General features: G+C 40.7%; 1 protein-coding gene across 8 annotated transcripts in view; it reads left to right on the top strand.

Annotated features, from left to right (window-relative positions):
- SPHKAP (SPHK1 interactor, AKAP domain containing) overlaps positions 1-12,035 on the top strand; it is a 154,411-nt gene that overhangs the window by 138,465 nt on the left and 3,911 nt on the right. For 3 of the 8 annotated variants that reach the window (XM_070269436.1, XM_001494233.6, XM_023642484.2), the window contains 4 exons: positions 73-258; positions 2,139-2,225; positions 4,395-4,447; positions 4,538-4,722. In XM_070269436.1, the coding sequence (XP_070125537.1) occupies positions 73-258; positions 2,139-2,225; positions 4,395-4,447; positions 4,538-4,722 (511 nt within the window). Of the gene's footprint in view, positions 1-72; positions 259-593; positions 820-2,138; positions 2,226-4,394; positions 4,448-4,537; positions 4,723-12,035 lie in introns of those variants that run through there. The other 5 variants (XM_070269438.1, XM_070269437.1, XM_023642485.2 and 2 more) reach the window with 2 other exon arrangements.

Genomic DNA, 12,035 nt, shown 5'->3' with positions numbered 1-12,035 from the left:
AGCCAGCGAGTTCCCCATGAAAAGTTCAGTCTTGGGCCACCACTCTTGGTAATAATATCTTGCCATTTACAGTGACAGCCTTGATGCCAGAGATGTGCCAGAGGCTGAAGTCTCAACAGAAGGCAGAGTACCAGATGAGTTCTCCAACCCTCCTGGCAGCAGTGCGGAGAGCACTGACAGCTGGTCCCAGCTTGCCAACGAGGAGGACAACCCAGACGACACAAGTAGTTTTCTGCAGCTCAGTGAGCAATCCATGAGGTACGTGCTCTTCACTTGACTTCCCTGGGAAACAGGTCTCAACACAGATTCCAGAAATGCATTTTAAATGGTTCTCTGCAAAGGGTGCCTAACAGAGAGAGCAAAAAGGAAAGCATCCACTCAGTCAAGTTGCCTGCCTGTTATGATTTGTGCTGAGAGGTATCTTAATATACACTTATGGCTCCAATTGCCTTGACCAATGTTAAAAGTCAGCTGTTTCTTTTCTGCAAGTCCCACCTAGTGCGTTCAATGGCAACAACTGTGAATTTTTTGATAGGAGCTGCTATTGCACCTGGTGTGTTTGATGCTTTCTTTCTGGTTCATTTGTATTTCAGATGCAACCCAGGCTGGGTTTACATGAGGCAAGTTTCCACACTGTGTTGTGTTGTTTGGCCTGACTGTCCCTGCCCTTTCTCTCCCCTGTCCTCTGTCCTGCTGCTCTGGAAAAGCTAGAGAGGAGCTAATGAGAGATCAGATTTGATTGGACTCCTGCCAATCGGAGACATAACTAAAAACTATCCCTCTGAGGTGAAAACTAGAAGAATCTCTATGTTTCTGCCCAAAGTCTTACTTAATGCTGGGCCAACAAGTCCACAGACTTTCCAGAAAGGCGGATTGGAAAATGAGATTCAGATGCTTCTGGGTGCATGGCTCTTTAAAGGTTTTATTTCTGGCAGTTCAGTCTGTTTAGATTTAGGAAAATATCACAATGTTAAACAATTGGTCTAAAATTCCAAAAACCAGTGAGAAATGTTTCAATATAGAGACAAAAACCAAAGAGATTTTGAAATTTGGACTTAGCAGCAGTTTATAAGGTTGATTGCCTCCAGTCTAATGTTTGCATCATCAAATTTTGGTAGGTGAATGTATTCAGTACCCCACACAAAACCCAAGACAGGAATTTGAAATTGAGGGAGTCTAATTGGTTACTCACGGTACTCCCAAGGGAAGTCTGTCCCATTACATGACATCGCAGCACCTACCCTTTGAAAACCTTAATTGGAAGAGAGATCCTTGGGAAATAGAGAAGGTGTGAGGAAACTCAGTGGGTTTGATGAAATTGACTGCATTCCATTTTGCAAGTACAAATAGAGCCTAAAAATTGGCTCAATTCTACTTTGTTTCAGTAAGTAAGTTCCAGGTTAATAACTAAACTGTATGTTGATTGTGCAACTTATGAAAATGAATTTTCATTTTTATTTCAATGCGTGATCCCTCCTTCTCCATGATACATAAGGCATTGGGTCTTCTCAGAGATTTTAAGATAAGGGAGCTGTAAACTTTGGCATTGCCCGGTTTTGTAATTATAAATTCTGTAGTCCTGTAGGGAAACATTGAGCCAGGTGCATACCCTATGGAATATCCCTCAGAAACATCCCCTTAAGAGCAAAGGGAGGGCATGCATCCACTGGCTTTTGTGAAACGCCAAGAAGCAGATAGACAAGCATTCCAGGATCTCTCCCAGGCAGCATTCTCAGAAGTATCTTCATCTCTATGGGTATACCCAAGGAGTCTCTTGCTGATATACAAAGATTATCACTGTAACTAGAATGAGGAAGAGACGAGTCATGCTGATTGTCACTCACAAGGTGTGATCCACCAGGTGTGACACAACTGCAGAAATTGGAAAACATTGATCATGATGATGGTGATGATGATGATGATGATGATGATGATGATGATTGGCTTGAGCCAAAAATGCCTTTTGTTGTGTTTCCCCTAATTTGGTCACAAATAAATATCAATTTAGGAGTCCTAGACACAGGCAACATTCTTCTGGGGACCAAAGGAAAGATCTCTTAGATCAATGGAACATCAGTGTTGGCAGTGTAGCCAGGTGATGGAGACTGGCATTAATATGTAAACTTTTGCTTTATCAGCAATGGCAACAGTAGTGCCACTAGCAGTCTTGGCATTATGGACCTGGACATTTATCAGGAAAGCATGCCATCTTCTCCCATGATTAAGTAAGTAGCCACCGAGATGCAGTGATTGTGAGACCGCTACTCCAATTTCATCCGGCAACCCATTTTGATCATTCAGGTTTTGCCCAACCACTGATTTCATCATATCTGTACTGCCGTGGTCCCCACGTGGTTCCATGTAGTTCTGGGTCACTCTTGCAAGAACTCAGGCTTAGAATAGCCCCATCCTACCACCACTTGCTTTCTGGATTTCAAATGTGCACCCTATGATATAATCATTTCAGATAAAGCTTATCCATATAATCAGAAATATATGTCGTTTTATCTAGTTGGATGCATAGAAGCAAAAATCCATTTAAATTGTACCATGCCAACCAATGAAGACTGTTGTTCAATAGCATATAGGGTGAATGGTTTTTCCTTTACTTGTAGACACCTGGGATTATCAGTACTAAATGTGTCTAAAACCATACGGTACCATGATAGAGATGTGTCATACCTACATAGTGACACTGCTCCCCACAATATGATGACCTAAAAGACCCTAACACTTAGAGAGATACAATATGTATTACATAAATATGGTGCAGAATGGGAGGGCAATGTGAGGTCAGGACTATATCTAGAATCTATTTATTCTGGAAAGTTAAGTAAGTTGAAATCTATTTTTGACCATTATGCCTTAGCTTTTTATTTGTAGATTTCTGAAATTTCAGAAAAAATGAAAATGAAGTACAGGACCAAAGTTGCTCCCTGACTGATTTCCTCAATGACTATCTATAGCTAAAGCATTTTAACTCACTATTTAATCAGGCACCCTGCCTCTGGGAGTATTCCTCAGTGATTGAAGGTTGCAACGCACCCTTTGTTGTTCTGCACAGCCATTTTCCACAAGTAGAGCTGAACCTACACATTATCTTTTTATTTTGTTCTTTTTTAAAAGAAGAACCCAAAAAGACCCAAAACAAAGAAAAGGACTACTTTGGGATGAATTTATTTTTCTCCTTCAGGAACATTTATTTAGCTACTTTTTCCACCTGTTTCCATGGAGAAAGCCTCCATGTATGAGCCTAGGACCCCAAAGACTACATGTTTTCAGGGAAAACCAAGACCACCGCCCATATCAGCACCATACAGATCCATAATAGCAGAAACTGTACCTACCATACATCATTTCACTCATATCACACACATAGAGATCTAGCAGAAAATCTAGACCCTTAGGAAATTGGCCATTCTTCTGCAAATAATTAGGTATGCATGAAAGAAGGACTATATTCTCTCTCAACATCAGAAATAAAATGGAATTTACCAGCCAGATCTTAGCAGTAGCGTAGAATATAAGGGGGAAAAGAAGACACATTTTTAAGAGCCCCTATACTTTAATTTCTAGACAAGACAAAAATATAGGCTTCCCAAGATGGGCACTTCCTTTCAGTTCTTGAGCCATATGTTCTCATTTTGGAAGCATTCACTGAGTCCTCCTACTATATATAAGGCTCCCTCGTAAGTGCTAACTACAAGAAAACACCTCAAATATTGAACATTCCCACATCTAACGAAATACTCCCTTCAGTTATGAGTCTTTTGTTCTAAACCAAGTCCCGATAAAAAGAAAGAAAAAGAAAAATTTCAAATAATTGAGATATTTTGTTGTACAATTTAAGTTCTGCAGTTCATTGTTTTTTCCCTTGTTTCAGACAAAAGAACTATACACATGCACAAAAATATTTTCCTCAACTAAAATGCAAGTTTGTGTTGCTATCATAGGAAAAAAATCATTGTGTCAAGGTGGAAGTATATGGTCCTTTAAATGACAAGTCAAATACAGAAGGATAAATCCTCAAATCAGAACTAGTTACCTACATAATCTCTCCTTGGCTGTTCTAACCTCTAAAGGTTTATGGAAAGGAGGTTGGGGAGAATGGAAGAATGCATCTCTCAGGGTTCCCCACACCAATTATCCCAACTAAAATGATGCAGTTTATCTAGCCTTTTTTTTTTAGAGAGAGATGGGATATTTCAGATCCAGTAGTCCTACATGAAAGCCACTTTGGTATTTCCCTAGTATTTCTTCATGCTACAAAAAATGATAACTATAGAATGAAACTTCAGAAGCTTTTAGATCAATAAGACCCATCACCTCATCTTCCATTTACAGCTTACTCTTCCTAAACGTTACCAACCATATACTGTTGTTTTCTCCCAAAGTGAATTAGTAGAAGAAAAGGAGATTCTTAAGGAACAGTCAGAACACATAGAGGGTAAGCCACGTTCCCATAATTTTGACACACAATTTGCCTGCAATCTCCCTCTGGAAAGCATAGTAAGGCTGTGGTTGTGTCCGTGTTCAGAATGTGCCTCTGGCATGCCAGTGGGAGCAGCCAGTCGCCAGGGGAGCCTGCTGGTGATCAACTTTGACCTGGAGCCAGAGTGTCCTGATGCTGAACTTCGAGCCACTCTACAGTGGATAGCTGCCTCTGAACTTGGGATCCCCACCATCTACTTTAAGAAATCTCAGGAAAACAGAATCGAAAAGGTATCACATTCTGTGTTTAGATATCAATAAAGCTTTGTGTTTTGATCACTGCTGGAAACTCAGTAAATACTCCGTTTTAATCTATTTGAATTTGAACTGTTTGTTCTTGACTTTTTCACCTTAAAATTGTGCTAGAACTTTGAAACCTTCCACTTGCATAAATATAATCATGATTACTGTTTCTTTGACCTTCCATTTGTCTCAGCCAGTTGGTGACAATGAGAAAGTAATTGAGGAGATGGGAACTTTTTCAAGGAGTCTATTATTTTTTCCATGTTTGCTTGCTCTGGAACCAGCCTCTGTATCAACACTCATTTAAATAAAAGGTAGAAGGAAAGGCTTGATATATCCTAGAAACCAAAGTGAGGCCACATTGATGTTTAAAACAGACTGAGGCATGGTGTCCAAGCAAAGGCATTTTTAATTCCCTACTGAACAGGTTTGCATTATGCAAACTTTCTCATAGTCATTCTCCACCCACCAGAAATATAAAGTTAGGGAATAGATGTTTGGCCAACATCAAAATTAATAGCAGCTATCACTCAATTCCATATCTCTAAGACCTGCCACTAACTGTTGCAGAATCTCAATTAAGATTAAAGCACAAATCCATCTGTCAATGTCTTCAAGCTCAATTTTCCATCATTTAAGTGTATGCTCCTTTGAAAACAATTCAAATTAATAATAATGTTGCTATATTAGTTTTCTATTGCTGAGTAGCAAACTGCCACAAGTTGACTGATTTAAAACAACCACCCCAGCTCTGTTGTCAGAAGTTTGGATGAATGCTGCTGTACTTTCCACTCAAGGACTTAAAAGGCACAAATAAAGACATCGCTCTGGGTGGGCACTTGTCTGGAAACTATGGGGAAGAGTAAACTTCTGCGTTTGTTTGGTTCGTTGTCCTAATTCAGTTCCTGGTCGGTGTAGGACTGAGGGCCCCATTTCCTGGCTGGCTATCAGCTGAGGGCAACTCTCAGCCTCTAAAGCTGCCTACATTCCTTGTCATGTGGCCTCCTCCATGTTCTCCTGCTGTCAGTCTCTGTTACTCCTTCTGCCACCAGCCAGAGCAAACTCTCTGCTTTTCAAGGGTTCTTGGGATTAGATTAGGTTCACCAGCTAGCCTCCCTTTTAACTCAAAATTAACCAAAGAATCCCCTTTGCCACGTGAGATAACATAAGGGCATAATTATCTCATCCTATTCATGGTACTGAGGATTAGGGAAGAAAATCTTGGGAGCCATTTTAGGATCCTTCCTATCACCTCCACTATGCATTTTTAAAATATCGTATTGTCACAAAGTACTTCCATGTACTCATTGTACTTGTTTCTCAACAAGCCTGTGAGAAGAGCAGAATGGAGACTGTTCCTTTTTCACTAATGAGCAAGTCAGGACCCCGAGAGTCTGGTCTGCGAGAGAGTTCTCAGATAGTGATGGCTGAGCCCAATACTGAAACCCCTCTTTCTCCACAAATACCTTTCAACAGAGTGTGTCTCTCAAGATAAATTGCTTTGGAGTTACAATCTGGATTTTTTTTTTAATCGAGTAATTGCATTTTAATTCTCACTGCCAAAATCTAGCAGCCTGAAATAAAAGACTTTTTACCATCTTTTTTTTTTAAAGATTCACACCTGAGCTAACAACTGTTGCCAATATTTTTTTTTTCTTCCTGCTTTTTCTCCCCAAATCCCCCTGGTACATAGTTGTATATATCTTTAGTTGTGGGTCTTTCTAGTTGTGGCATGTGGGACCCCACTTCAACATGGCCTGATGAGCGGTGCCATGTCCACACCCAGGATCCAAACCGGTGAAACCCTGGGACACCGAAGCAGAGCGTGCAAACTTAACCACTCAGCCACGGGGCCAGCCCCGATATTTTACCATCTTGCCCACGCACATAGTAATTAGAACAGCTTCCCCACCTCTGCATCACCAGCCAGTGGGATTGGCTACTGAAAAAAAATTGAGAAAGAGATCTAATTTACTTTCTGTGCCCTTTCTCACTTCAGCCTCTCTCTCTAAGCAGTAATTTCTATTTCTCTTCATGCCTAAGACTGCCTACAGTTCTAAGCCATCTGAATCTAGATACTAGCCTCTCCTTGTCACACCTTTGTTTGCAAGGTGATGAGTGGTTCACTATTTGATAAATTCTCCTCCCACCTTACCACCCAGCCTGCCCGTGCAAAGAGTAGAGTGAAATAGCCCTCTTGCTATACCCAATCCCAAAGATCCCCTGCCACTGGGGAGGAGAACAAGAACACTCTCGGGCGGAGTACATTCTCAGATTCCTGGAAAAACTGGTTTTCAGCTTTATTTCCAGAGCATTACATGGTACATTTTCAGATGATCTCTTAATGAGGTAGATTTTTATACAATCCGCCATTTTGAAGAAACAGCTTAATACTCTGTGCGAGTACATATCTCACAAATCTCCATTGGGTGAAAAGACAAGGGGGGTGTCACTAACATCTAGATTATGTAAATCATGCCCTGACTTGATATTTATTTATCCTCACTGATTTTCAATTCTTAAAGAGGATACCTGTCTTTGCTCAAAGCTATTTTTCTGAGAAAGTAAACGTTCCACTAGTGTTATCAAGAAAAACATTAAATAATGTTTCATGCATTCAATTTAGCATCAACTCAAGGAGCTTGTTTCTAAGTAACGGAATTTTAGGGACTAAATCTTCTCATTTTTTTTTCAGAGTCAGTTAAGGTTCTCTGCACATAGTGGCTTCTCCAGAAATGGACACTTTTTGTTGTCTGAGACAACATTGGTTATGTAAAGCAAACCCTTAAGCAAGAGTTTGATATCCTTTCTTTTATCAATAGTGCATTGGAGACCTCATTCTGATTGTTTTTTTAAATAGCTAGGTAGTTAAGTGGCCATTTTCAAGTGGCCTCCCACCAAGGCCGTGTCACACAAGAGCAACCGTGTCTCATTAGCTACTCATCAGCTTGGAGAAGGTTGAAAAAAGGTTCTGTTAAGTTCAGAAATGTCATTTTCCCACCATCACTAGAGCATTAAACACCATCCACAGGTATATACCCTGATTCCCAATCTGTGTGAATTCTGCATTTTTTTGGATAGATTAATTTAGTTAACATGTGTCCCTTTATGGTTTTCCCAGCTCATTAACCCTCCTGCATTGTGAAAATATAGGCATGAACTAAAGGGGGAGAGGAGATCATGAATGGATACTGAAGCAGCTCATCTTTCCCACCACTGCCCATGAACTTGGCCTTGGAGCTGGAGGGCGCTGAAAGTCAGCTTATAATGAATTCCAGCCCTACTTCAACTCCAAAGGCAGATTCCAAACATTCTGGGTGCCCAATGTACTGTCACTCCTCTCTGATAAATGGCACTTTTATTTTCAAGCTTTCTCTTTCATGGTTTATTCTAATCATTAAAGGGCTAAGTTCACTTGAAAGTTGTACACTCAGAACATTCATCAAACGTTTGTTGAGCAAGTGCAACATGCCAGGCACTGTTTGAGGCTCTGGGGATACAGGAACAAAAGAGATAAAATTTCCTACCCTTTTGGAATTTACATTCCAGTTCAAGAGAGACTCAAAGTAGGGATAACATAAAGCAAGAGAGGCTCAGGTTGTAAAGAGCAAACTTGAAATACAGTAGGAACTTATTCTGGACCAGGGAGATGAGAAACACACTGAAAACAGTATTTATCACATCTCGACTATAAGCCAAAAGCACAGAATCACCTGGGACACTTATTTACAATTCATATTCCTTGGGCCCTTCTGGGCCCTGATCACTTCCTAGGAGTGGGGCCCAGAAATATACATTTTGAACAGCTTCCCTCGAGTGAAGTGATTCTGATGAGCAGTAGAGTTTGAGACCCCTTTCCATAAGAAACATCCTGAAGGAGTGGCAGAATTTGAGGTGGCCTTTAAACACACTAAATTCCAGGGGAAAGATTGCTGGGAATCCTACCACCTGATGATCTAAAACAGTTTGTAAATGTAATTCACAAGGACCCTAGTTTTAAGTATGCTTTTTTTTTTTTTGGTAAGAAGATTGGCGCTGAGCTAACATCTGTTGCCAATCTTCCTCTTCGTTTTTTTTTCCTCTCCCCAAAGTCCCAGTATACTAGTTGTAGGTCATTCTAGTTTTTCTATGTGGGATGCCACCACAGCATGGCTTGATGAGTGGTGTGCTAGGTCTGTACCCAGGATTCAAATCGGCAAACCCTGGACCGCTGAAGCGGAGCACACAAGCTTAACCACTCAGCCACAGGGCCAGCCCCCTTTAATTTAATTTAATTTTATTTTATTTTAAGATTGGCACCTGAGCTAACATCTGTTGCCAGCCTTTTTCTTCTTCTTCTTCTTCTTCTTCTCCTCCTCCTCCTCTTCCTCCCCCTCCTCCTCCTCCTCCTTCTCCCCAAAGCCCCCCATACATAGTCGTATATTCTACTTGCAAGTATTCTAGTTGTGCTTTGTGGGACGCCACCTCAGCATGGCGTGATGAGCAGTGCCTTGTCCCTGCCCAGGATCCAAACCAGTGAAAACTTGATCCACCAAAGTGGAGCGCATGAGCTTAACCACTCAGCCAGGAGTCTTCTCTGCCCCCCCCCACCCCCACTTAATTTTAAACTATGTAATTCAAGGTGAAAAAAAATCATGAAAGCAAGTGGTTAAAAGAAATGACATCAATTGGCTGGTTTTCTTGCTTTGGGGATCCGAAGCATGATTGCTCTCCAGCTCTTTGTCTTCTGTTTAAATTCAGCGAGCTTCTGTGAGCTAGAGTGAGCTGCTGACTGGCCTCGCTGTAAATCGGGTGCCTTTCTAATCTTTAGGCCTGCTTTGAGAATTACTTCCTTTTCTTGGAGGTGGTGTATAGAACAGAGGAGAGGAAACAGATGTATGTGTACCTTCCTAAGAAAGAGGCGGCAGAAGAGAAGTAACCTCACCTCTAATTCCTTATTCCATTCTACCTGCAAAGTAGTAGATGGAGAATAAGAGAGAAAATGTTAATGATATTGACTGTTAACCTAACTTCCAAAAATACCACACTTGAAGTCTCAGTTTTGAAGAAATACATAACAAAGCAAAGAAAAATAAGGAAGAATTAAATGCTGTCTTAGTCAGCTCAGCTGCTAAAGCAAAATACCATAGACTGAATGGCTAAAATGACAGACAGTTATTTCTCATGGTTCTGGAGGCTGGGAAGTGCAAGATCAAGGTGCCAGCAGATTCAGTTCCTGGTGAGGACTCTCTTCCTTCCTGTGTCCTCACACGGCAGAGAGAGAGAGCTCTGGTGTCTCTTCCTATTCTTATAATGGCATGAATCCTACCATGGGAGCCCCATCCTCATGACCTCATCTAAATCTAATTATCTCCCAAAGGTCCCACCTCCCAATAACATCACATCAGGGGTTAGAGCTTCAACATATGAATTTGGAGGGACACAAATGTTCAGTCCTTAATAAATATTAAGTCCCTTCATTTGTAAATGTAAGAAACTGTCTTGAACTGAATTCCTTAGTCATGGTTCTCAAATTTACTGTGTGCCAGAATCATCTGGGGAGATTTTATAGACCCTGATGCTCTGGCTAATTAAATCAGAATCTTCTCTTGGGATGACGCTCAGGCTTTGGGGTTTTCTAAAGGTCCCTGGTGGTTCCAGAGTGCAGCCAAGGCTGAGAATCACAGTTCTACAGTCCATAATTGCAGGCACAATATAAAGACCAACTCATTTGTTCTTAATGAAATGGAATTTTGCCTTGCAGTAAAAGATGGTAGCTCCTTTCAGAAATTTAAGTTGAATGTTTCAAAAGAACCACACAGTTTGCAACAACTCCCATAGATTCTACCACATGATTTTGCAAACAATTAATCTAATTTAGTAAATGCACCTGAGAATATAAAAGCCACCTACAATATGATGTTTTTTGCAAATGAGTCTACTAATCATATACCATCCCAGAATGTAAATTCTTTAGTCCTAAGACAAAACATCTGCTCAAGGAAATACCAACTATGACATGGGAAGGGAACCTAATTATTATTGATGGTGAAATGGCAGGAAATGAAAAACTTAGATTGTTATTTTTCAATGCATTGGAAAGAAAAACCCAGATCCCCGACATACTAAAGCTGATTATGGAATTACCAAGGCAATACCATGAATAGGTACAATGAAAAAATCTAGGCCTAGCTGCTAAGTAGATCGTGGTTTTAGAAGGCTATAGGAATAAGCTGGAAATGTCATTGTCTGGCTTCTTCACAATCTTAGCTTCATTTTTATCTAGAAACTTTTGTAAATGAAGGAAGAAAAAGTGTGAGACCTTTCTGCTCATCAGCTTCGCAGATGTTTCAAGGTCTCGATGTCTGAGATTAAGTCATCGCAGTCTCAGAGCAGGCTATCTTTAGGGGCCAGATCATTTTGAAAAGCTGCCTTATTGGGATACCAGCCTTGGATTTAGAAATCATGAGATGGAATAGCCTGTGACCATGCCACAAACTGCCGACTGAGTGACCCAGCTGGTAGGGCATTTTGACAAGTGTGGGTCAGTCAACAAGATCCTGTGATCATCACCACAGGGGGAGACCCTCCGGTAGTAGGCCCAAAATAGACAGAAAGAAGCTGGTATGGGGCTTCCAGAAAGGTCTGAGGCAGAGAGCCTTCTGGGAAGGTTTAGCAAATATTGGTATTTTCCCCAGAGCTTTGATTCTGTCTTAGAGTAATGACTCAGAGATAAAAGTTGGGAATAATGTGGTGACCCAGTGAGCCAGGATTTATAGAAAGAAGCAAGAAAGGAGATAAGGGTAATTTTATATTTCTGTGTACTTTATGTTGATTACATCTTTATAAGACACGTTAAGGGCCTGGAGACACACTCAAGAGATGAGTGTGGCCTAAGGCCATTGGTGACTCTTAAGGGAAATATTGAAGAGAAGTCAATGACATGAATCTCTCTCAGTAAGACCACAGAAACTTGATGTTCAAGGCTTCTCCACCAAGAACACTTATTTTCTAGACTTCCAGTAGGAGCTAGAAAAGTCTCATTAATTGAATCATACGAAGTCAGCCTAGCCTTTTTCTCCTTTTCTCTGAGGCATCATGTTTTTGCCACTCTGTCCAGTAGAACACGCCTTGAATCTTTCATACACACCAAGATATAAGTAACAGCTCACAAAATTTTTTTATGCATCTCCATAACTTGCTAATAGCCACCTGAAATGTTCCCCTTTCTGAGGGTATTTGCATTTTAAGCAACACTTTAACCTAGAGGATTAAGCTCTCTAAAGTTTCAGGAATCTGACAGACAGAAAGCCAGATAGAAT

This window comes from Equus caballus, chromosome 6, assembly GCF_041296265.1.
Source record: "Equus caballus isolate H_3958 breed thoroughbred chromosome 6, TB-T2T, whole genome shotgun sequence".
In the NCBI taxonomy this organism is placed as follows: domain Eukaryota; kingdom Metazoa; phylum Chordata; class Mammalia; order Perissodactyla; family Equidae; genus Equus; species Equus caballus.
This window is presented reverse-complemented; position numbering and strand designations above follow the sequence as displayed.